Consider the following 25,541-nt stretch of genomic DNA (forward strand, 5'->3'; position numbering starts at 1 on the left):
AAATAAATGGAATTCTAACAGTATTTTTATTTGCAGTCTTTCTACAGTTCTGGCTCTGTGGTACTTTACTAGAAATAAGACACAGTTGCAGCTGGCATATATTTCTCATTTTTTCCAAGAAGAATTGATTTACAAAGTTCCATCACTTGCTATAATTAGGTATTTTTTAACCAATGTAAAAGCCGTTGTTCTCCTGAATCTGGTGATGTTTTTCTTTAGTTCCTGCACCCCTCCATTCTAGAGATAGATTCCCATACAGAAAAGGGGGCCATACCTCTAGAATGGAGAGACTCAAGAACCAAAGAAAAACCATGCTAAAAGCATGAGAATAACGGCATTTACACCGGGTGAAACAAATGTCATCTCATCATGCAAAAAACAAGCCTTGGCAAAGCTCCACCACAGATTCTCAAATGTATTTGTTTCTTATGGTTTTACATTGTTTTAAAGGCTGTCTGTCACCCCAATCATGCAATTAAAAAACTTAAAAATTTATATAGGGGTATGGGTGTGCGTTCTGATCTCTGGCTCCTCTCTAAAGCCGCTCGCTCCCCTTCTGGGTGCATCAGTGTAGTGATCGGCTTCAGACAGGAGCCAGTGATCATTTAAATGTTGAAGTAGTTTCATTTGCATTTTGGGGGTGTCAGATTTCCTTTAAACAGGACCAGTCACGCAATAAAAATTTATTTTATTTATTAATATCATTTTTGGATAGATTTTTACATCACTTCTTATTGCAGAGTTGGGGTACCAAACAACCGCAGTCCTCTTAATTAGATTTTTTTTTCTCTTTACAGTTTTTACCGATTGGGTTAATTAATTCTAGATTTTGAAAGATCAGACTTTTATGGACGTGGTTGTACCTAATCTATTTTTTAAAATATTTTTTGTATTAACTTTTTTTTTTTTTAGTCCCCTTCGAGGACTTAAACCTGTGATTGTCTGATCACTTATACTATATACTGCAATACCACTATATTGCAGTATGTTGTAAAAATCATTGACTGGGTTTCAAAGGAGCATCATCATGGTCGGCACCGAGGTCTTCAGCAGACTCCCATTTGCTATGGCAACCCACTTTCACCCCGCAATCGCATTGCAGGGGAACAATGGGTGCGTGGAACTGTGTGCCTGCTGATTTGCGCATTTTAAATTCCATGGTCAGAGACTAACTGCCATTTAAGTAGTAAACCGTAGCGGATAGAGCCCAGCTCCACCTCCACTCTCTGCTGTTAAGGGCAGATGATGGCTGAATAACGCAGCCATCATCTGTTGGGAATGGGGCAGACTCTGATACAGCTTCATGCACCGGCTCCTGACTTACGCCGTACATATGCAGCGGATATCAGGGAGGAGTTAAAAAATGGATAAAACATAGCTGGAACTTTGAAGTAAAAAAGTCATGTCATGGGTGGTCAAAAAAATGCAGCAAAAAAACGCAACAAAAAAACGAATCAAAACCTGCGTTTTTAACGCAGCTGTTTTACTGCCAGAGAAAAGTGGTCAGCAGATTTGTAGCAGAAAAAAACACAACGTGTGTGAACATAGCCCAAGACTGCAGTAGAGCTTGAAAGCAGTGGCGTACCGCCAATGGCGGCAGACAACGCGACTGCTATGGGGCCCGTGAGCCGGGGGGGGCCCATAGCAGTCCAGGGATGGACATACCGCCGCCGGTGCAGCTGCACCGGGTCCCCACCATGCAGCTGCACCAAGGGGCCCGCAAGGTGCAGCTGCTCCCTGCACATGGCGGTCAGGGAGTGATCCCTGCAGCTCCGCTGCTGTCAGGAGGAGAATAGCAGCGGAGCTGGAGGGTTCGTCTTTTGCTTTCTCCCTGACCGAGGCGCGCGCAGCTTGATGACGTCATCATGCAGCGTGCGTCTGGGTCAGGAAGAAAGCTGCCGGTAACCAGGAGGATGCTGTTGCAGGGGAGCAAGCTGAGGTAAGTTGTTGTTTTTTTTTACTGAAATGCTGGGGAGGGGAGGTGGGGGGAGAGCAATGGTGGGATAGTGGGGCTGGGGAGAGGAATGATGGGGCTGGGAAGAGCAATAATGGGGCTGATGGGACTGGGGAGAGAAATATTGGGGCTGGGGAGAGGGCTGATGGGGCTGGGGAAAGGAATAATGGGGTTGATGGGTCTGGGGAGAGCAATAATGGGGTTGATGGGGCTGGGGAGAGGAATAATGGGGTTGATGGGGCTGGGGAGAGCAATAATGGGGCTGATGGGGCTGGGGAGAGGAGTGATGGGGCTTGGGATAAGAATAATGGGACTAATGGGGCTGGGAAGAGCAAAAATGGGGCTGGGGAGAGGAATGATGGGGTTGATGGGGCTGGGGAGAGGAATAATGGGATGGTGGGGCTAGGGAGTGCAATGATGGGGCTGGGGAAAGGAATGATGGGGCTGGGGAGAGCAATGATGGGGATGGTGGGGCTGGGGAGAGCAATGATGGGGATGGTGGGGCTGGGGAGAGCAATGATGGGATGGTGGGGCTGGGGTGAGCAATAATGGGGCTGATGGGGCTGGGGAGAGGAATAATGGAATTGATGGGGCTGGGGAGAGGAATGATGGGATGATGGGGCTGGGGAGAGCAATAATGGGGCTGGGGAGAGGAATGATGGGGCTGGGAAGAGCAATAATGGGGCTGATGGGGCTGGGAAGAGCAATAATGGGGCTGATGGGGCTGGGGAGAGGAATGATGGGGCTGGGGAGAGCAATGATGGGGATGGTGGGGAAGGGGAGAGCAATGACGTGTTGCTGGGAGAGAGCAATGATGGGGGTGCTGGGAGAGAGCAATGATGGGGGTGCTGGGAGCGAGCAATGATGGGGGTGCTGGACAAAGCAATGGTGGGGGGCTGGAAGAGAGCAATTATATGGGGCTGGGAGAGAGCAATGATGGAGGTGCTGGGACAGAGTAATGATGGGAGTGCTGAGAGGAAATGATGGGGGTGCTGGGAGAGCGCAATGATGGGGGTGCTGGGAGAGAGCAATGATAGGAGGGCTGGGACAGAGCATTGATGGAGGTGCTGGGACAGAGCAATGATGGGGGTGCTGGGACAGAGCAATGATAGGGGCTGGGAGAGAGCAATGATGGGGGTGGTTGGACAGAGCAATGATGCGGGTGCTGAGAGAGAGCAATGATGGGGGTGCTGGGAGAGAGCAGTGCCGCTGGAAGAGAGCAACGATGAGGGTGCTGGGACAGAGCAATGACGGGGCTGCTGGGAGAGAGTAATGATGGGGGTGCTGAGAGAGAGCAATGATGGAGGTGGTGGGAGAGAGCAATGACGGGGGTGCTGGGAGAGATCGATGACAAGGGTTCTGGGAGAGAGCAATGATGGGGGGTGCTGGGAGAGAGAGCAATTATGGGGGTTTCACTTTGCTTGTACTGTGAAGCCTTGTATGTTTTCCGTGTGCACATAGCCTTACAGTTAATTGGGGAGAGTCACAGAGACTGAATAATTTATATTATTGGCCGGTGCAGATTATAGTTAATGGGGGGCACAGTGCTGCTTATCACTTTATATTTTGATTACTAAGTGGCTAATAGTATATTAATGGGGGGGGTTACATATCTGTATTCGAGGACGCAGTGTGGGGGAGACACATGTATGCATACAATGTATGACCTTGTTATTTTCTAGGCTGGAGATCATCGTGACAAGACGAGTCGTGGCTGGGAGATGTCGACATGAAGGTCTGACCAGATGGAGAAGAAGCAGCAGAAACCGACTCTGATCAGACGAGACGTCAGCGGTAAGTGCCTGGATGTAAATATTATTCTGTATCTGCGCTGTATGACTTGGAGTGATAATGTTATCTGTAAAATCCCTTAGGCCACATTCTCACATTTGTGTGAAATGTCCGTGTGCAGCCAGATCTTTTTATCGGATGGTCCACGGACTCGTACAGTTTTATAGATCCATTCACACATCCATGAAAATCACGGATCTGCGAATGAGATCTAAGAGGGTCAGAGAATGTCCTGTTCTGATCTGATTTTGAGGATTAGAATAGGACATGCTCAATGCATCAGTAAAACAGGGCAGCACACCGACACTGCACACAGATGCAGGAATGTAGCCTTATTATGTATAGCACAGTCCCTTAGTACAGTATATAGTGTACTCACTTATTATGTATAGCATACTCCCTTAGTATATAGTGCACTCACTTATTATGTATAGCGCCATCCTTAGTTATATTGTTTCCTCTTTTATTATGTATAGCGTTGTCCCTTATTATGTACCATCCTCTCTAGCGGCTCACAGTTGGGGGATCATACTGTGTTGGGGTCAGCATACTTTACCCTGGGAGTTGAGGTGAGGTACAGTAGGGTCATTATACTGCGCATGTGGAGGAATTCACCATGGGGGTTTCATACTGTGTTTGGGGGGCCCTTTTATTGGCATCACACTTTATGGGGCAATGAAAGAGAGATCTAGGACGTCAGCAGGAGGAAAATTACTATGTAAAGGATGGAAAGTTGTGAGATCTGATCTTTGGTGACCCCGACAATTATTTACATTTTTTTTTTTGGGGGGGGGGGGTAGGAGCCCCATGATTCCTATGTACGCCCCTGCTTGAAAGTGATTAATAGTAAGCTTTGGTGCAGGAGAAATCCATTGTTTCACTCCTCCAACTAAAATCCCACTTCTCAGAGGCCGATTGGTAGCTTTGGCAACAAACTTTTCACTAAAAAAACAACAACTAATCCTTGTGTGTAGACAAAAATGCGCCATTAAAATGCACAGTTTGAACATGGCCTATAAATGTCAAGATGGGTCACGTCGGTCATGTGTAGAAATGAAATATCAAGCGATGACAGAATTCCACAAGACACGTGTAATCTAAGTCTTTGATATTGTGGAAGCTTTTAGTTCAGCGTTCCCTGGCCGTGGCACATCTGTATCAGCGAGCAGTAAGGTGACTGCCCGGCTTTCATGTCCTTGTTCGTACGGGTTGCTGGAACAATGCCAGGCCCTTTGTGGGCTCCTTGGCTATCTCCTTCATACTGTCATACACCTTAAAATCTGATAAAAAGCAGGCAAGGTTGTCATCGAGGAGTTTGGAGAAATGTTTTCGTTTGGGCAACGACTGTAAAACTATTTGGTTTTCCCTCTATCATTTTGGCTTTGTCACCATCAAACTAGGATCATTGGCATTTTTTAGCCCTAGAAGTATGTTTGTTTCAACACTATGATAAATGAATGAAGGACAAAAGTTACCACAGCATGCAGTTTTATTAGTGATACTTAAAGGGGTTTTACACGTACAGCATTCTGACCTCTAGTGGCCAGTACCAAGATCAGATGTTACGCACTCTCCCCTGGTACAGTGCTGCCTCTCCTTCCGTCCTTTTTACTAGCTGCAGCGGTGGTGTCATGACTACAGTACATGTCACCGCTGCAGCCAATAATTGAGCCCAGTGGCTTGTGCCGTCTACATCGGCATGTCGGCAGGGCTCAGTAATTTGCTCAAGTGGTGATTTGAGCTGAAGTCTACGAGTCAATGTGCGGCTTTCTCTGCTGTCCAAGGAAAACCAATCCTGAGCATTTCTGTGCTCTGTTTTAGCGATTCGGGGGACCCTAACTGGGTCAAGACCTCTGACATTGCAAAACCACTATGTTCCCCCCTTATAATAATAATACCTATACTCACCTCTGGTGCGGGTGCTGCTCCAGCCAATCAGCAGCCACTTCACTCACCCCTCTTAAAGACATCAGCAGGACATCAGAGCTGTAGCTGCTCTCTCAACTCCTCTGGATGTCAATTACATAAGAAGGAGCATAGAGTGAAGCAGCCACTGCTTGGCTACAGCAGTCCTCAAGGCCCACCAACAGGTCAGGTTTTCAGGATTTCCTTAGTATTGCACAGGTGATAATGCCATCACCAGTGCAATACTAACGAAATCAGGATCTGTTGGTGGGCCTTGAGTTGGGGAACACTGGGCTACAGGGATTGCGTGATATGTCACGAGAGCCCCAGGAGAGCCAGTGCTGACAGCGGTGGGCTGGTGCTGGGCACTCAAGGTGAGTATAGGTGTTATTACTTTATAAAGAGGGGGAACAAAGTGATTGAGAAGGGGTTATCCGAGCAGTGGACCACCCCTCTAAGTATGCAGTTATTTTAATACAGAGAAGGGAATTTCTGCTGCTTGACAGTTCTTGTGAAATAAAATTACTAGAGATAAGCAAATCCACTCATAGGATCCTATACTAGCGTCAAAGTCAGTAGCCAGCGACGCAAAGTCATCAGGCCAACTAATCAGAAGAGGTGCTCAATCCAAGCAGATAAGAGAAGGCTCACAGGGCTCCCATCCAGCAGTTATGGACTACTGTAAATCAATTAGTTTATTTCTGAAAAAGTACTAAGGCCCCAAATCATCGAAGAGTTTACATCAGAAAACGGTCATAAAATACTGAAATGACTTTTAGAGTTTACACGCCAAAATGGGTAGAGCCCCAGTCGGAGCTGGACAGTGTGTGGCTATGCCCACCCGTCAAATTCATCAATAGTGATAGTGTTTCATAAGTTACTATTTATATTTCCTTTTATTATTTTTATCCTATAGGTGGTTGTATGACTAACATGTGACCCTTATATATTACCAGTAAACTTTGAGAGAAAACGCCGGACTGCTTTTGAAAGGTGTTGCTTTACCTGTAATTTCCGAAGGGTATCTTAATTACAAATTAATAAATGTGAAGGTATTACCCAGGACCTGGAACATAATGGTAATCTGCAGGTAAATGCAGGTTTAAACAGGTTCGGTAGTCTATTTCGAAGTGCAGCTACAGGGAGAAGATGGAGGTGTATTCTCTCTGCAGCTGCCCACTTCTGGTCATTGAGGTGGCACAGGGAGCCGTTCTAGGCAGTGATCACTATACAGGGAGCACGCTGTAATCATTCCCCCTTCTGCCTGGCTGACATCCTGCTGTGCACACACGCTGCAGTATCAGTCAAGGTGCAGGGGGAGTGATCACAGCGCTCTCACTATTTAGTGAGTGAGGAGAATATAAGGGTGCTATCACATTGCGTTCAGACACCCGTTGGTTGGCCCAGTTGAGGCTTGAGTCCAAACCACATGCCCAAAAATGGTGCACAAGGGCTCTGCCATGCATCATTTTCGGGCATGTACCCCTACTAGAGGCAAACACTGAGACGTAGTAGACTTAAGGCCGTATTAGACTTACTCCTGCATAAATTATCAGCAGGAGTAAGAGCAGATACTAACGAGATATTATCCATCTGTAAAGAAGAACTCCGGGGTGGGGAAATATGGATCCCAGATCCACTACAGCTGTACTGAGATCACTATAGAGTTCTATGAGATCATCATTTTTTTTCAGTAAACCCACAGGGACTGTATTTTAATACAAGCATTAAAATAGAGTATGAAAACACAAGGCATAAATATATGTAATAAATATAGTTTATCAAATACAGACGTTAGGCACTGAACCGAATAATAAAAATCAGGAGATTATTCAAGAAAATAATTGGTCCTTTTGGTCACAGGAAGTCTGACCCCATGAACTTAGATTGACACATGAATATTGCCTGCCACATAAACTGGATTAAATTGGAAGTTAAAAGGGAGATAAAAGCAAGACACGGGCTCCCTGCCAAATGAATACATAACTCATAAATTGTCAGTGTTGTCCCCACATCCTTGATAATATGAAGATCCCTCATCATGGAATATTTCCCTAAGAATCCGATGGTCTACACTTTGGACCCCATTTCTGACCTTACATCTGAATGATGCCTTACTCTAGAATATGAAGATTGGCTCCCTAACGTAGTATTACTTTATGGGAACGAGCAGCTTGTGCTCATGTATCAAAGCAGTTCAGACTGCAGTGGTCTCAGGGATCGGCCATAAGCACTCGATCCTGATGGAGACCACTGAACTGGCAGGTGGTGCTTACTTATTTTATAATGATCCCTATTCTCAGCCAAATTTTTGAAACTCACTCCTTTAATGCGTGATAGGGTATTGTGATTCCTAAAAGTAATATACAGAGAATAATCTTTATTATGACTTAAGAGGACCTGTCACCATTAATATACAATTGTCTGACCTGATGTAAATGTCGCTGTTCTTCTGAATCTGGCATTATTTTCCATGTGTTCCTGCACCTCTCTATTCCTGAGATATGGCCTCCTCCTCCTCCCTGTAGTTAAATCTAGTCTTGTTCACCAAATGGGTGTGGCATCAACTCTTCTCTATGGGAGTCTTCTTCAGAGGGGGAAGAGGGGGTCAGGCCTCAGGAAAGAAGAGGAGCAAGAATAAAAGTAAAACAATGGCAAATTCAGGATAACAGCATTTAGACCAGGTAATAAAAATGACATTTATGGCAAGTGATAGGCCCTCTTTAAAGGGAATCTGTCAGCAGGGTTTTGTTATGTAATCTGAAGACAGCATGATTAAGGGGTTAAAACAGATTTCAGCAATGCCTCTCTTATCAACCTCTATGGTTTTGTTCACTTGCAATGAGTGTTTTAGCACCAGGCGCTTATCATTGCTGGACACAGCAGTGCATGCCTCCTGGTTTGACTCCGCCCCTGCCTGTGATAAGTAGCTCACTGACTATAGACATTGTATATACAGAGCCTGGTGGGGTGAGGTTAGCTTCCTCCACTCAGCTACATGCTAAATCCAAAAACACTGATTGCGTCACAACTGCTGCACCCATTAAACTGAGTGATACATCGTTGGATTCAGGGTATTTTTGCCTACATTATGCTGCTCTCAGATGAGGTAGCAAAAACCTGCTGACAGATTCCCTTTAAGTAAAACTGCAGCCTATTTTAGTAACTACTAGTGGTTGACATACATTCTGCCTGCTTCTAGGAAATAGACGATCATTAACAGAAGTCATTCTATGTATTACATAAATATGATAATAATGGAAGTAATATTCAACATACTTCATATAAAGTCACTATTATTTCTTTATTGATCATTTATGTCAATGTCCTTTCAGTATTATGTTCTTTTAGTGGTTTGCATCCATGTCTTCATCTGATGATTTTGCACGCGTAGCCATTTCCACACTTCTGCTCACCCTGAACGTCTATAGAACATGTGAGGCATCCATTGCGTCTACCCATTGAGTTCTAGCTTAGAGAAGAAGGACTTGAGCCGCTCTGTCTTCGGTTTCGAGGCAGCATGCTGCAGCAGAAATCATCCTCTCCCCCAATCTGGAGCGGAGACCACCAATCCACGCTTTCTCTACAGTGGCAGGAACTTGTGACACGTATTAGACATCAGTTCTCCAGATCAATTTCTAGATGTAGTGTCCATTAAAAGACATCAATAGAAGTAACCAGGGATGTAAATATGGGGAAATGACAAACTGGAAGTAGCGGAAAATAAAATTTACCAAAAACAAATAATACATTTGCTGTTTAAATTTTCATACTTTTATCTAATGTGTAAACTGAAATCAAAGAGAAAAAAAAAAAAAAAAAAGATTGTGATGACTCCGGATTTCTTTGCTGCCACTCATTACGCATGCATCTTTCCATAAGACATGAATGGACGGTATGCTAGCAGCACCGTCTGGTCAGGCTCTCAGGGTATGCTAGCAGCACCGTCTGGTCAGGCTCTCAGGGTATGCTAGCAGCACCGTCTGGTCAGGCTCTCAGGGTATGCTAGCAGCACCATCTGGTCAGGCTCTCAGGGTATGCTAGCAGCCATCCTTAACAAAAGGTCCTGGAAATGGCGAGCACAGTATCGGCTAAAAGGGAAACAGCCTTTTCTTGAGGATATAGAGGACAGTTGCTAAAAACAAGGCGAGCGCTAAGAAAATGAGCAGCTTGTCGGTCAGTTCACGACGATTATACTTGGTAATGAGTTTTCGCCCGAGCTGAATGGTTCCAGACATGGATTTGAACTCTTCATTGGCTTCTTGGATGGTCCTGGATGAGGTGGCTGAGAAGAATCAATAAGCAATGTATAAAAATTTCAATGCAGCATAGAAAACGGTGGTAACCACACCCCAGCACTGTCTGACAGAAGACTCGCCATTATGGCGGGCTATAAGTCAGGCCCGGGGGCACAGTTACAGCCGCCTCTCTCTATACATAGAGCTGTGACTGAATCCGCGCCATTGCTGCGTCCATGACTGAAACTGGAACGCTGCAGGGAGCAATAAAGTTAATTTCCTACTGACAGCAGGGGTCTCTGTGCGGGCACTGGGCAGGTTCAGAACACTATTAACCTGCAGATTAACCCCGTATCGGCAGGGGAATAGCGGGGTTTTTTTTACATGACAGGTTCCTTTTAAACTGAGTACATCTTTGAATTATGCTGCTCCACTGATTCTGGAACAATTTTTTTTCTCTGCCCCTCGGTTTTTAAGTTATGTCCCCCGTTAATAATGGTGCAAATTTTTCCTTCAACAAAGTGGGAGCGGCCATTTTTTTGATTAGCCAACATCCTAGGAGAAAAGCCAAACACCCACAGAGAAGGTCTGTGGTACATGCAGGTGGTTGAAGCGAAAATTTGCACCAATATTACCGGTGGGGCATAACTTTGGAACAGAGGGGCACAGAAGAAAAAGAAAAACTGTTCCAGAACCAGGGGGCTGCATTAATAGGAAGCGTTACATCCAGTGAAAGGTCCTCTTTAAAATGTGTTATGATTAGCTCTTATTGTAAAGGGAAGCGGCAGAGGGTCACACAGCTGAGAGAGGGCTTTTTAATGTACAAATGGAGAATGTATCCAGGTTTAATTAAATAAAATGCAGTGACTGGTTCTCTTTAACGGCATGTTCATGGCTTACTTCTGAAAAGGAGCTTATATACTGAGACCTTGAGGCCATGTCATGCAAATTTTACCGAAATCTTTATCTCATGCACTGTGTGAATAAAAATATGTGGACCACACAGTCCTCCAAAGCAAGCGAGGACCTTTTCACGCACTATTTGGTTCTAGAATCGGGCCTCTGTGTATGACATCCATATGCACTACTAGGTCATACGACCATTAATGGTTCTCCTGATTGACAGTTAACGTGCTCTAATAAAACCTCCTTGGAGTGGTCATAAGGTGACGGCTTCCCTTTTATCGTCACTGTGGCGTTTTTCCCGTATAATAGGAATTATTCTAGTACGATGGATAGGTAAGGGGTTACGCGGTTTTCTCGGAGCTCTCACCTAGAGTGTGCATGGTCACTTCGCTCTGCTGCACCTGCTGGGACATCATCCGGCTGATGCTCATCAGACTCTCAGTGATGCCACTCGTGGACTGAGCCAGGTTTTCTTTTGTTACTTTCCTGTTGGAGAATCAGGAATACATTACAATTTTATATCCAACACAGAAAAAAAAATTATTTGATGGAGAAGAAAATTAATCCCTAAAAAGGGGTCGTCCGCTTTAGGAAAATCGGAAGAAATGCATTGGAAGCATGAATTTTATTAGCTATACAATATGTATGACACATTTTTCAGAAACTCTGTGCTGTTTTGGCTCCCTTAACCCCTTTACCCCCGAGGGTGGTTTGCACGTTAACCCCTTTACCCCCGAGGGTGGTTTGCACGTTAATGACCAGGCCAATTTTTACAATTCTGACCACTGTCACTTTATGAGGTAATTACTCTGGAACGCTTCAATGGATTCCCCTGATTCTGAGACTGTTTTTTCGTGACATATTATACTTCATGATAGTGGTAAAATTTCTTCGATATCACTTGCGTTTATTTGTGAAAAAAAACAGAAATTTGGCGAAAATTTTGCAATTTTCAAGCTTTGAATTTTCATGCCCTTAAATCAGAGAGATATGTCACACAAAATAGTTCATAAATAACATTTCCCACTTGTCTACTTTACATCAGCACAATTTTGGAACCAAATTTTTTTTTTATTTTTTATTAGGGAGCTATAAGGGTTAAAAGTTGACCAGCGATTTCTCATTTTTACAACAAAATTTGCAAAACCATTTTTTTTCAGGGACCACATCACATTTGAAGTCACTTTGAGAGGTCTTTATGACAGAAAATACCAAAAATTGACACCATTCTAAAAACTGCACCCCTCAAGGTGCTGAAAACCACATTCAAGAACTTTATTAACCCTTCAGGTGCTTCACAGGAATTTTTGGAATGTGGAAGAAAAAAATGAACATTTAACTTTTTTCACAAAAATGTTACTTTAGATCCACATTGTTTTTATTTTCACAGGGGTAACAAGAAAAAATGGACCACAAAATTTGTTGTGCAATTTCCCCTGAGCACGCAGATACCCCATATGTGGGGAAAAAACACTGTTTGGGCACACGGCAGGGCTCGGAAGGGAAGGGGCACTGTGTGACTTTTTGAATGTAAAATTTGCTTGAATAATTAGCGGACGCCATGTTGATTTTGGAGAGCCCCGATGAGCCTAAATAGTGGAGCTCCCCCACAATTGACTCCATTTTGGAAACTAGACCCCTCAAGGATTTTATCAAGGGGTATAGGGTACATTTTTAACCCAGAGGTACGACACAGAATTTGATAACATTAGGTCATCATATTGAATAAGTTGTCATTAGTTTTGAGCGCAAGTGCTCGCTACTTGAGTTTGCATTGGGTACTCAGGTATGCACCATGCATCGCGGGTGCTCGAGTGACATGCTCGAGTCCCCGCAAGCATGTTTCACGGTTGTTAGACACCCAAAAAAAGAATGCGGGGATCGCTTGTGCATGGCAGGCGATCCCAGCAACGTTTTTTTGGCCGAGAAGCATATGGGACGGAGACTCGAGCACCTGCATACCCGACCACCCAATGCAAACTCAAGTAGCAAGCACTTGCGCTCAACACTGGTCGCCATATCGTCATCATTTTTTTTTCTTTACTTTTGAAAAAATCTCAACCCTAATACAACCCCAACCCTAAGCCCACCCAACCCTAAGCCTACCCCAACCCTACCTCAACCCCATCCCTAACCCTAACCCTACCCCCATCCCTACCCCCATCCCCAACCCTACCCCCAACCCTACCCCCAACCCCAACCCTACCCCCAACCCCAACCCTACCCCCAACCCCACCTCAACCCCAACCCCACCTCAACCCCAACCCTACCTCAACCCCAACCCTACCTCAACCCCAACCCTACCTCAACCCCAACCCTACCTCAACCCCAACCCTACCTCAACCCCAACCCTACCTCAACCCCAACCCTACCTCAACCCCAACCCTACCTCAACCTCAACCCTAACCCCAACCCCCATCCCTAACCCTACCCCCATCCCTAACCCCAACCCTAACCCTACCCCCATCCCTACCCCCAATCCTAACCCCAACCCTAACCCTACCCCCAACCCCACCTCAACCCTAACCCCAACTCAACCCTAACCCCACCTCAACCCTAACCCCACCTCAACCCTAACCCCACCTCAACCCTAACCCTACCCTAACCCTACCTCAACCCTAACCCTACCTCAACCCTAACCCTACCTCAACCCTAACCCTACCTCAACCCTAACCCTACCTCAACCCTAACCCTACCTCAACCCCAACCCTACCTCAACCCCAACCCTACCTCAACCCTAACCCCAACCCCCATCCCTAACCCCAACCCTAACCCTACCCCCATCCCTACCCCCAATCCTAACCCCAACCCTAACCCTACCCCCAACCCCACCTCAACCCTAACCCCACCTCAACCCTAACCCCACCTCAACCCTAACCCCACCTCAACCCTAACCCTACCTCAACCCTAACCCTACCTCAACCCTAACCCTACCTCAACCCTAACCCCAACCCTAACTCAACCCTAACCCAACCCTACCCCCATCCCTAACCCTACCTCAACCCTAACCCTACCCCAACAATAACCCCAACCCAACCCTAACCCTACCTCAACCCTAACCCTACTCTAAGCCTACCTCAACCCAACAATAACCCCAACCCTACCTCAACCCTACCCCCAACCCAACCCTAACTCAACCCCCAACCCCATCCCTTCCCCCAACCCTAACCCTACCTCAACCCTACCCCAACAATAACCCCAACCCTACCAATAACCAACCCTACCAATAACCCCAACAATAGCACAACCCCAACAATAGGGTTTATTCTTTTACACCGTTCCTCCTGCGGTATAAGTGATTAGACGACTTTATTCTTCGGGTCGGTGCGATTACAGCGATACCAGATTCACATCGGGTTTTTATGATTGACAGCTGTCACACACTAAAAGACGCTTTCTTTGCAAAGACTAGTTTTTGCATCGCCATATTTTGAGAGCTATATTTTTTCCATATTTTGGCTGACAGAGTCATGTGACGGCTTGTTTTTTGCGAGACAAGTTGACGTTTTTATTGGTACCATTTTCGGGCCTGTGACATTTTTTGATCGCTTTCTATTCCTATGTTTGGGAGGCAGAATAAACAAAAACCAACAATACAGCTTTATTCTTCGGGTTCGTACGTTTACAGCGGTACCACATTTATATCGTTTTTTTACGTTGTGGTGCTTTTACATAATAAAAAATATTTTCTAGAAAAAATAATTTTTTGTATCGCTTTATTCTGAGAGCTATAACTTTTTTATTTTTCGGATGATAGAGCTGTATGGCGACTTGTTTTTTGTGGGACAAGATGACATTTTCAGCGGCATTGTTTTTGCTTCGTTTTTTTCTTTAACCCTGTTCACTAAAGGGGTTAACTAGTGGGACAGTTTTACAAGTCAGGCGGTTCCGGACGCGGCGATACCAAATGTGTGTACTTTTATTGTTGTTTTTTTTCTTCATAATAAATAAATATTAAGGGTTCAATATATATTTTTTTTTTTTTAGGGATTATTTTTTTCTTTTTTTTTTTTACTATTACATTATGTCCCACTATGGGACTTTCACTTTTTGCAGCCTGATTGGGTGTATAGCATAGAGAGAAGCAGCTCCCTATGCCATGCAGCCTGTCAGCGTTGCACACAGGGGAGACATTACTTTGGTCATGCACTGCGCATGACCAAAGTAACGTCCTGCCTCCTGGTGACCCGGTTGTCGTCATGACGACATTGGGTCGTCATGACAACATCGGGTCGTCATGACAACATCGGGTCGTCATGACAACATCCCGAAGCCGCCGCAGACATCGCTGGACGCTGGCAGGAGAGGCGAGTATAGCGATCACCTCTCCCCTTGCCACCGCAATGCTGTGATCGACTTCAATCGCAGCATTGTGGGGGTTAATGTGCCGGGAGCGGTGCGGGGCCACTCCCTGCACATAGCACCGGGTGTCAGCTGTGACAATCAAACGATCGCCGCACGCGTAATAGTACGTAGCTGGTCCATAAGTCCCAGTGCGCAGCTACGTACTATTACTGACCTTGTCCGAAAGAGGTTAAAAGCTACGCTCCCTTAAGGCTGCATGACACTGGGGTCCTTAACCACTTCATGACATGCGGCGTATATGTGCGACACATGTCGGGTCTCCCCCTTTGATGTGGGGTCCGGCGCTGAGCCCGCATCTTTCTCGGCACCTGACAGCTGATCTGATCAGCTGACATGTGCCCCTAACAGCCGCGGGTGGAATCGTGACCCACCCACAGCAGTTAACATGTTAAAAGCTTCTGTCAAACTCCGACAGCGACATTTAACATGGCTGCGGCGGAAGCGCATCACAAACCACACCCATCGGAGCGCCCCTGTCACATAATTGCAGGTTGCCGATGGCTTGGCATGACAACTTGGGGTCTGCAGGAGACCCCTGTGGTTGTCATAGCTGATCTGCTATGAGCGCCGCCCATAGCAGATGAGCACTTTTGTTACACATATTAGGGCTGAAGGTCCCATGGAGACTATTGAAGCATGTAAAAAGTAGAAAAAAAAAAAGCTTTTAAAAATATTAAAAAAAAATATAAAAAGTTCAAAACAACCCCCTTTCGCCCCATTCAAAATAAAACAATTAAAAGAAAATCAAATATACACGTATTTGGTATCGCTGCATTCAGAATCGCCCGATCTATCAATGTATAAAAAGAATTAATCCGATCAGGAAACGGCATAACAAGAAAAAAAATCTAAGCACCAGAATTATGTTTTTTTGGTCGCTGCAACATAAATAAAATTAAATAATAGACGATCAAAACATAATTTCTAAACCAAAATGTTATTAATAAAAATATCAGCTAGGTGTGCAAAAAATAAGCCCTCACCCGGCCCCAGATCACGAAAAATAGAGATGCTATGGGTCTCGGAAAATGGCAACATTTTTTTTTTTTTGTTTGTTTTTTTTTAGCAAACTTTGGATTTTTTTTCCACCACTTAAATAAAAAGGAACCTATACATGTTTGGTGTCTACGAACTCATAATGACCTCGAGAATCATATTGCCAGGTCGGTTTTAGAATTTAGCGAACATGGTAAAAAAAAAAAAAAAACAATTGTGGAATTGCACTTTTTTTTGCAATTTCACTGCACTTTGAAGTTTTTTCCCCGTTTTCCAGTACACTACATGGTAAAATTAATGGTGTCCTTCAAAAGTACAACTCTTCCTGCAAAAAACAAGCCCTTACACGGCCATATTGACACAAAAATAAAAAAAGTTATGGCTCTGGGAAGTAGGGGAGCAAAAAACGAAAGCACAAAAACGGAAAATGGCTGAGGCAAGAAGGGGTTAAAGGTGTTGTCCGGTCTTAAGCTACAAGTCTGCAGTCACTCTATGTGACTACAGACTTGTGAATCCTTACACTGCGCACTGTGAGGACTCTTCGATGCTGGGTGCAGAAGGAGCGTGACCACAAGTATGTGATTTGCAACATGCGGTCACGTGCCAACTAGAGCAGAGGTCCCCAACCGCCGGTCCGCGGACCAGGACCGGGCCGTTGGGGTTTTTCAGCCGGTCCGCGGCGCCGCTGACAGCTAGCTCCGCGGCCCTGCGCCTGGTCAGAGCTCGCTCTGTGTGGATTTATAATGTTTTCTGCCATAGCCGTGACAGCTCGCAGCTCCCGGCAGAGAACATTATGCAGGACGGGGTGGGGCGTCGGGCGGGTCTTAGTGACGCAGCCCTCCACAGCACAGCATGGTACCTGTTGTACGTCACGGGGCGGGTCTTAGTGACGCGGCCCTCCTGCACAGCATGGTGTGTTCCTGACGGGGTGGGGCGGCAGGCTCTCCTCACTGACACGCCCCCGGCAGAACATGCTATGTGGGGCGTGCTGGGGCAGCAGACTGGCTTCAGTGACGCGGCTCCCGGTACCGGTGTTCAGTGTGTAGCGCTGCTAAGCAGCAGCGCTGTATACACTGACGCTCAATGTACAATGCTGCTACTTAGCAGCGCTGTACACCGAGGTCCCGCCAGTATCCTCCCCATACAGCTCCACCCCTCCATAACCCCACCCCCATATGACCAAAGCCCCGCCCCCACCCCCACCGGGCCATGGAAAACTGGTCTTGCTTAAAGCCGGTCCCTGGTGCAAAAAAGGTTGGGGACCTCTGAACTAGAGGAGCGCTGCCTTGCTCAATGCAAGTGTATTGAACAAGGCCTGATAGAGTCTAGTCGGAATGTGGCTGGAAGTATGCATATCACATACTTGCACATTACCACCGCACCTGGGGCTGGAGAATCCTCACAGAGTGCAGTACGCGAGATGTGAGGATTCACAAGTCTGTAGTTACATAGAGTGACAGCAGACCTAAAGCCTAAGGCCGGACGACCTTTTTTTTTTTTTTTTTTAAATAACAGGCCAAAAAATAAAGCTGGGAGGAGGTTAAATGTTCAGTAGTGAAGTGGTTAAAATATTTCTCAGTTATGATAAAAGGTCCCCATCACAGCATTTCCCACTAACCTGATTGTGGCCTGCACTGACACAGGGACGGTATGAATCACTTTCCACTTTAAAGGTTTCAGTCACAAAGAGTGGAGATTTACTATGGCCTCCTTAAAAAGAAGCTGTCACATTAAAGATACAGTCTGACCTGCCGGCAGCATGGTTATACATCAGGTGGGGGATTGTGGGAAATTATTTAGTGGAACTTGTATTTTATCCATTCAAATCTCTGCTCATTTTGGGTTTGAGTCAAGTGGGCGGTCCTAATCAATGTTGGATACTTATTGTCATATACACTTATATACGAGGAAGGCTGTCAAACACCGATTGGCCCCGCCCACTTGACTCTTAACCCTGGATTGAGTATAAATTTCATACCATCCAAGTCACGCTGGATCTTTTCCTACAAACCTCTACATCTATCTGCTCAGCTTCTCCTGCTCTATAACATGGTGCCCTCAGACTCTACAACTTGTCCCTTTAAACATTTTTAATAGGTTAAAAACCTTTTTCCGTCATGGGAGAGAAGGAAGCGTACCTTTGCCTTGTATTATCGCCTCCTTCAAGAAGTTCATCCTTCTCGGCATTATCGATCGCCAGCTTACAAGAAAGGTTTGCTTTCCTCCACACCGTCTGATTGCTAAAATGAAGAAGATGTGGAAATGACTAAACACAACGCAGATTGTGTGCAATTCACACAGGTAGGAAATGCACCTAATGTCCATTTACACTGCACCATTATCGTCCCGGTGAATGCGCATTTACATTTATCTCGCAGTATAACGATTGCCCGATCAACGTGCAACATGCTTGTTCGTCAAGTGAAATGATCTTTTGTGCTGCATAAGACAAGACTTCTGCAGGGAGGAAGTCACCATTGACCATATTGGAGCCTGTACATACTAAAGAATACAGCAGCACACTGTGTCCGCCACGATACGTCCAAACACTGAATACATGACATGTAAACTGGATTACTGTCATGTAGACTATACTTATAAAATTGAGGTATGTAGAGCACAAATTGCTCAATTTCACTATATAAAAGAGAGATATGCCTTGTTGTAGCTGGTGGGCACACACTGGTATTACATCCCCATGTGGTTAATTACACATATTTCCGAAAGCACGTACATTTAGGTCACATCACTAGGGTATACATATGATCCCACCACTGGGGATCCCCAATGATTGCAGTTCTTCCTAGCACAGTGCCCATAAGTCACAACACCAGATTTACAGTGATGGGGCTACAGAGTATACCGGATGTCTGTCATCAGCTGGGGCTCTGTCAGACCCTATACACACCTGAGCATCTGCTTCTTGTGACACGCCATCTCCTTCAATAACGCCTGCTTGTCAGACTCCTTGTCCTGTTCTCTGGACATCTGCTCCAGATCCTTTCAGGAAATACACAAACCGATAAGTATCACAGTTTACCCATGGGACAGGACAATCAAAGGGGTATAAAAGTAAAATTAAGAATGTAACTAACTACACACAAAGAACCTGACAAATCATACATGCTGCCCCTAGAATGTGCAAGTAGGGAGGGACCTGGCAATCCAGGGCAGCGGGCAAGGAGAAGCCGCCGGGGACCACCGACTAGTCTACAGTGCGACTCAGTTCGCGGGGGCTTTTAAAGCATGAAATGCCACAGCGTCTGAAAGTCCCACACACCTGGCTGGTATCATACAGTCAGTAGATGATATATGCTGCCCACAGATCAGCATGCATTAGCAGATGGGTTCACATCTCAGTAAGAGATGACATACCAATAGGATGTTTTATATCTGGAGACCCCATTGATTTTGAGAACTGGGGTGGCAGGGAACATGTGCAAACAACTCATTTCACCCGTGAGTGTAAACCCAGGGACCAGTAATAAATGAGCCCCTTGCTTTTAACTCTTTAGAACCATACTAAGGTGTTAAATGGCAGAGAGATCTCATGGAGTGACCGTCCCATATGGCACTGCTGGCATACTCCTGGTCACCTTGTTGTCGTTTTCTCTTGAGCAGTGGTTGCCAAAGTCTGCTCCACAAAATCATGGGGTCACCAAGAGAGGAGAACTGGTTCTGGGTAAATGCAGTCAGACGCTGCGACATGTTCGATGGCGCTCATTAATGCACGCATGTTCACTGTCCGCCCCTGGTGGTTATATGAATATTAGTGAATGTGCCCCCAAATGTCGCAGCACCAACACTGCCTGGTTGTCGCAGTGTGCAGATGTAACGTACATTGGGACAACAGTTAGGGTTCCTCAGGGAAGGTTTTCACAGGTTTGGTGTTTTGGATCCAGTATTCAGGATCAGTGTTATTGGGCAATGAAAAAAGTGTTGTTTCAGTAATAACTTCCCTTTAAAATTAAAGCCGTCATCCCAGGTTATCGCTAGGTCAGCCATCATTACAGTGGATTCCATGAGAACTCCATCCTACCTGGATTCTCAACCTCAACAGGCGGAACTTGTCTTTCACTTGTGCGTTGAGGTCGTTCAGTGTAGTTATGGGGCCTTCACATTCCCGGATGTCCTAGTAACGGCAGGAAGAGATTTATAAGCAAAAGTACATCTCAGGCGTCCAGCGGCTCTGCACACCATGTACAAGCTCCGGGCGATGATGTTGGGAACATAAACTCGAGGTTTTATCTGCATTACTGATGCCCACCCTGCACCTCTTCTAGTTGAGCTTAGGGTCTCTACAGGAATGAAGTGTGGACTACAAAGTGTGAGCTGGGGAGGCCGGGTCATATACAAAGTATACATAGGGCCCCATATATCGTATAAGATGTCCTGTACAGAGCAGTGGGGTACCACACAGCAGCTATGGGGCCCCTGAGATGTGGGGTCCTTTCCTGCATCGCCCCACCCCTGCCTAGTGTCTGCCCAACATTTCCTTTAAGGGAGAAATATGGAGCAGGCTCAAGCTCTGACCCGCGCCGTACCCAGCGAGTGCTGGCTATTTTGTACAGCAGGCACCTGCTGTGATTCGGTCTAGCTCCGATCCTAGGAATTTAACCATTTAGATGCTGTGGTAGGTGCACAGTGACCGTGACATCTAAGTGGCTAGATGAGGGAAAAATGAGACCCCCATAGGGCCATATGTGATTATTAGGCCACTGAATTCAGGTCAGGAATCTGCGTCCGGTTCGGACATCATGGTCCTTACTTGGACTGTCAAAGACGGATGTGTGAAACTGGCCTTGGAAAAAATCTGTACCTCCGGGTGCAGTCTGTAACAAAAAAAAAAATAATAAATTGTCCTTTAGTCACCTTCCTCGGGTCCGGTGCTGAGCCTCCGCAGATGCTCCTTGCTCTGTTACTGGCAGCAGTGATGACAGGGCTGCAGACAATCACTGAGTGGTTCATGCCTTCAACTCAGACAGAGCTGCTGAGCTCAGTGATTGGCTGCAGCGCTGTCAACATATCATACTACTGGGAAAACACGGATGGTACTGCTTGAGACAAACGTTTAAATGGCAGATCAGCCCCTTCTCCTGCATCAATCAGGAAAGACTGACCTCAGGGCTGGTGACAACCCTACAATACCAGCTAAGCCTGCCTGTCACCCAGCTCTCCTAATACAAGACACTGCAGGCAGAGATTTCCTGACAGCTTGGTATTACGTGCATTTTCAGTAGTTCCATTCATTTGCAGACATGAGCCTATCTAATATCAAGTCAGGATCTGATGGTGACAGCTGCACACTCGGCCAGAGATCGAGCAGCCTGGGAAGCTAGCACCGGGGGCAGCTGCAGCCGATCACCTACCTGGATCAGCGCTTTGATCTCCAGATCATACTTGACAATCTCCTGGTGACAGATCTCGACGTGGACGTCCCGGGAAGTCGCCATGGCAGTTGTGCTTCCTGCCTGCTACGGAGCGCGATGTGGCTCAAAAGCCAGGAAGCAGCGTTCAACGTGCCGCTCTATCGCCATCTAGCGTGTGGTCGCCAAATTGTGCAGCCAGAATTTACAGGCCGAGTTCTGTCCTTGATAGCTTTGATACAATGGCCCCATTGCCACTAAATAGGGAGCAAACTGCTTTCTAAATAGTCATTGTAGGTGCTGACATACTCTTTCCTTTCCTTAAATATGGCCCCCTCTCACCTGTATATTAATCCAGTCATTTAGCCAAGTGGGCGTAGTCCAGCCTTTGTTTTCATTATATGATTTTGGGGTAATGTTTTGATCGCATGTTATTAATTTTTTTTTCTATTGTTATAGCTGCTGAAAAACTGCAATTTTGATGTTTTATTTTTCTCGTTACGCCATTTAATGTTCGGATTAATTTACATTTTCATAGATTGGACTTTTATGAACGCAGCGATACCAAATGTGTATTTTTTTGTATTTCTTAATTTTTAATGGGGAAAAAGGAGTTTGAACTTTAGTATATGTTTTAACTTTTTTTTTTTTTTTTTTATACTGTTCACCGTACTTGTTAGTCCCCTAAGGGAACTTGGACATGTGATTGTCTGATCGCTTGTGCTATATACAGCAATGCCAGAGCATTGCTGTATATAGCAGAGATCATCACCTCCTATGAACGCCATGGGCTGGTTTCCACACAGACACCGGGGTCTTCAGCAGCAACACATCGGCGATTACATCGCGGGATCGCCGATGAGGAGATAGAACAGCAATCATCCCTTCCCCCCGCTGATGTGCTGTCACAGATTAACAGCCGTGGGTGGAGCACTAGTAATCTTTTAAATGCCCCTGTCAGAGGCAGATGACGATTGAATACTTCAGCCATTATCTGCTGGGAAAGATGCGGGCTAGGCTTGTGAGCCTGCATCAAAGGCAGGGAGACAACTTATAACAGACATAGTACGTCATAAGTCATTAAAGATAATATTCAGCCCTGGCTGCTGTCTGTTAAAACGACAACAAACTGTGTTGTACTCACCTTCCCCGGGTCCAATGGAAAGTCTCCACCGCTGCTCCCAGTGTCTGGTATCGGCAGTGGTGCGGACGTCATGTCGACAGTGCAGCAATCAGCTTAGCGCCCCCTAGACAGTGTTCCTTCTACATGGGCACAGCCACTGGGCTCACTGATTGGCTGCCGTGCAGTAGATGTGATATCAGCACCGCAGCCACTCCAACAGGTCACGTCACTCACTGGGAACAGTGGCGCCCATTTTGCTGGAATGGCATTGCTGGGGAAGGGGGGGGGGAGGGGATATACAATATGTTTATTTTAATTAGGATCCTGAATTTATTGAGCTGGGTTTGTCCAGTGGGAAACAAGCCCTTTAACTCTTTGCGCAGCCGCAATCTACTGGGGTCAGCTGTAAAGTGCCAGCGAGCCTTATGGAATTATGATACGGTGACATTTATTGATAAGGAATATTTACTGCAGAATTTCCACAACAGGAATTGTGCTGATATATTTCCTACAGATATACCGCAGACGCTACCTTTCACATTGCAAAAATCAAAGTCGATGGAGAATATCTGAGGCTGAAATTAAGTTTGTGTTATTTCAGATCTGTAGCACCGGTCAATTTACGCCACAGGTTTTCTGCACTGTTGGGTTTATAGTTTACGAAATCTCATCCACACCCTGTAGAAAAAAAATCAGCAGCGTAGATTGAGCAGTATAGTGGATGTGACATGGGCGGCTTGTCAATGCTGTGGATTTTTTCCATGGGTATCACCCTTTGAAATGCCTGTGAAGTCGGCAGTAAATGTGCAGCAATTTTGCACTATAATCTGCAAAGTTGATGGATGAACACTTATGCCAGGTTTACACACATTGACCGAACATCTACATGCACGTTAATCAGCTGTAATTTAAAGGGAATTTATAACACTATTTACTTGCAGACATAATGGTACTTTGCAGGTAAATAGTGATTTAAAATGTTCAGCGGCTACAAGGAGAATAAAACATGTATATTCCCCCTGCAGCCGCTTGCTTCCAGTCATCGGTATGGTGCAAGGGACTGAAGCAGACTGCACGCACTACAGAATGAGCGGGCTGTTATCACTCCCCCTGCACCGTGACTGACAGCCTGCTCCGTGCATATACTGCTCTCACGCTATCAGTTAAGGTGCAGAGAGAGTAATTACAGCCACACAGTGTATAGTGACCGAGGACTGTTGCTGCCGTCTGCATCGCCCCAATGCAGCGAGTAGTTGCAAGGAGAAATTAACTGAATTTATTCTCTGCATATTTTTGTAACTGACTGGTTAGCTTTAATGTCGTGTTTAGAAATGGCTGACCACAAGTCTATGCACACAGAACGATTGATTGATTGCCTGACTGCTGATGCATGCTGCCTGATCCACAAGCGGCGTATATCAAACACTGCCTGTATGATCCCAGCCAGGTATGTCTGACTCTGAAACGCTCCAGAGAAAAACATACTTAAATAGCCGCTAGGGACCGATCTGCATAATGACTAGTTAGACAGGCAGGTCCCTGGTGGTGTCCCCCGCCTGCTCTCCATGAGTGACAGGTTTCTTCCTATACACACGCCGAGAGACCGGTCACTCAAGGGGCAGGCAGATAGAAGCTGTCTGGTCCAAAGAAGCTTTTAAAGTACATTTTTGTCTGAAACACTGCAGTATTTCCAAGCCAAACATCCCTGGCAGCGATCATACAAACCGTGCCTGATACATGCGGTCTGTGGATAGAGCACCAGTTAGCAATGACCACATACAAATGATAATGTAGGAAGCATTTATGAAACAATAGGAATATATTGCTACTATATTTCTCTATGCTTGGCTGCCCAGTCCATGTGATCGTCATATTTTATGCCAAAACCAGTTTAAACTTCAAGGTGCTAGTATACGTTTGATATGTGTGCAAGAAGGGGATGGGTACATTACTGAAGGATGGGACTACACGGGGTTTGTAGTCTGTAACCATGGAGACATATCTGTATTGGAGCTGTATACCCATATTTAGCAGGAAACAAGACTATTTGCAAATCTGCCTCATTTTTATTGTAAATGTCTTGGATCAATAAGGAAAATATGGACAATCTGTAGTAAAATATACAATTCTAGGCACTGCACTAGTGTATATTTTAGAGTCGTTAAGGAGCTACCAGTTAAAAATAATAATACTTTGATCAAATATACGCTGAGGGTGTCATGGGTTGTCCAGAAAGGTCACTATTGATGGTCTATTGTGAAAGGTCATCTATAATCAATGGCGGCCAGACTCCAGGTAAACCCACTGAGGAGCTGACTAAACAGACTTTGTCACGCTGGAAATGGCAGAGCTCGGTACATTGAGTGATTGGTTGTCATTGGTACTGTAGATCTCCTCCATTCAAGTGCACCTGAGAAGAGAAAGTGCCATTCAGGGTCCCAACACAATGTACAGAGTTGTGCCAGTTCTGGTGTGCGACAGCCCCTTCAATCAGTTGATCGGTATGGGTACTGCAAGTCGGACACCCACCCATCTGAATTATAGTAGGGGTAGGTCAGCAACTTAAAAATAGGGACAATATTTTAATCTAATACTAAGGTTGCTGAGCAATGTTCCTGCCTTGCTTTTTGTACAAACGTTCCAATTCTGTAATTGTTATCTTTTGAGGAAGTCTCGATTTTGGTGAAATATAGATGGTTCTTTTTTAAAGCTCAAGGTATACCTCCTTAACCTGTCTGTAATGCTGACGAGTATTCTCCCCCTAGTATATCTTCTTTTTCCAGAGTTTTTACTACTCAATCAAAATAGTGCTGTGATCTACGTACTTGATCCTCTTGTATCTTCATCGTTGGTTGAGTAGTAGGAAGGGGGTTTGTTTTGTAAGCAAATCTTTAATA

The 25,541-nt window shown here is 45.5% G+C and overlaps 1 protein-coding gene across 1 annotated transcript; it reads right to left on the bottom strand.

Moving 5' to 3' along the window:
- Window positions 1–7,409: 7,409 nt before the first annotated feature.
- BNIP1 (BCL2 interacting protein 1) lies at window positions 7,410–21,676 on the bottom strand. The gene is made up of 6 exons (XM_073651303.1): window positions 21,525–21,676; window positions 20,195–20,287; window positions 19,064–19,155; window positions 18,294–18,395; window positions 11,162–11,280; window positions 7,410–9,935 (listed from the first exon to the last, which is right to left on the bottom strand). Exons 1-6 carry the CDS (start codon window positions 21,606–21,608, stop codon window positions 9,742–9,744), a joined length of 684 nt encoding a protein of 227 aa, XP_073507404.1. The 5' UTR covers window positions 21,609–21,676; the 3' UTR covers window positions 7,410–9,741.
- Between the last annotated feature and the right edge of the window lie 3,865 nt (window positions 21,677–25,541).

This window comes from Phyllobates terribilis, unplaced genomic scaffold, assembly GCF_046119375.1.
Source record: "Phyllobates terribilis strain yellow unplaced genomic scaffold, ASM4611937v1 Scaffold_11__3_contigs__length_659146591, whole genome shotgun sequence".
Taxonomy (NCBI): domain Eukaryota; kingdom Metazoa; phylum Chordata; class Amphibia; order Anura; family Dendrobatidae; genus Phyllobates; species Phyllobates terribilis.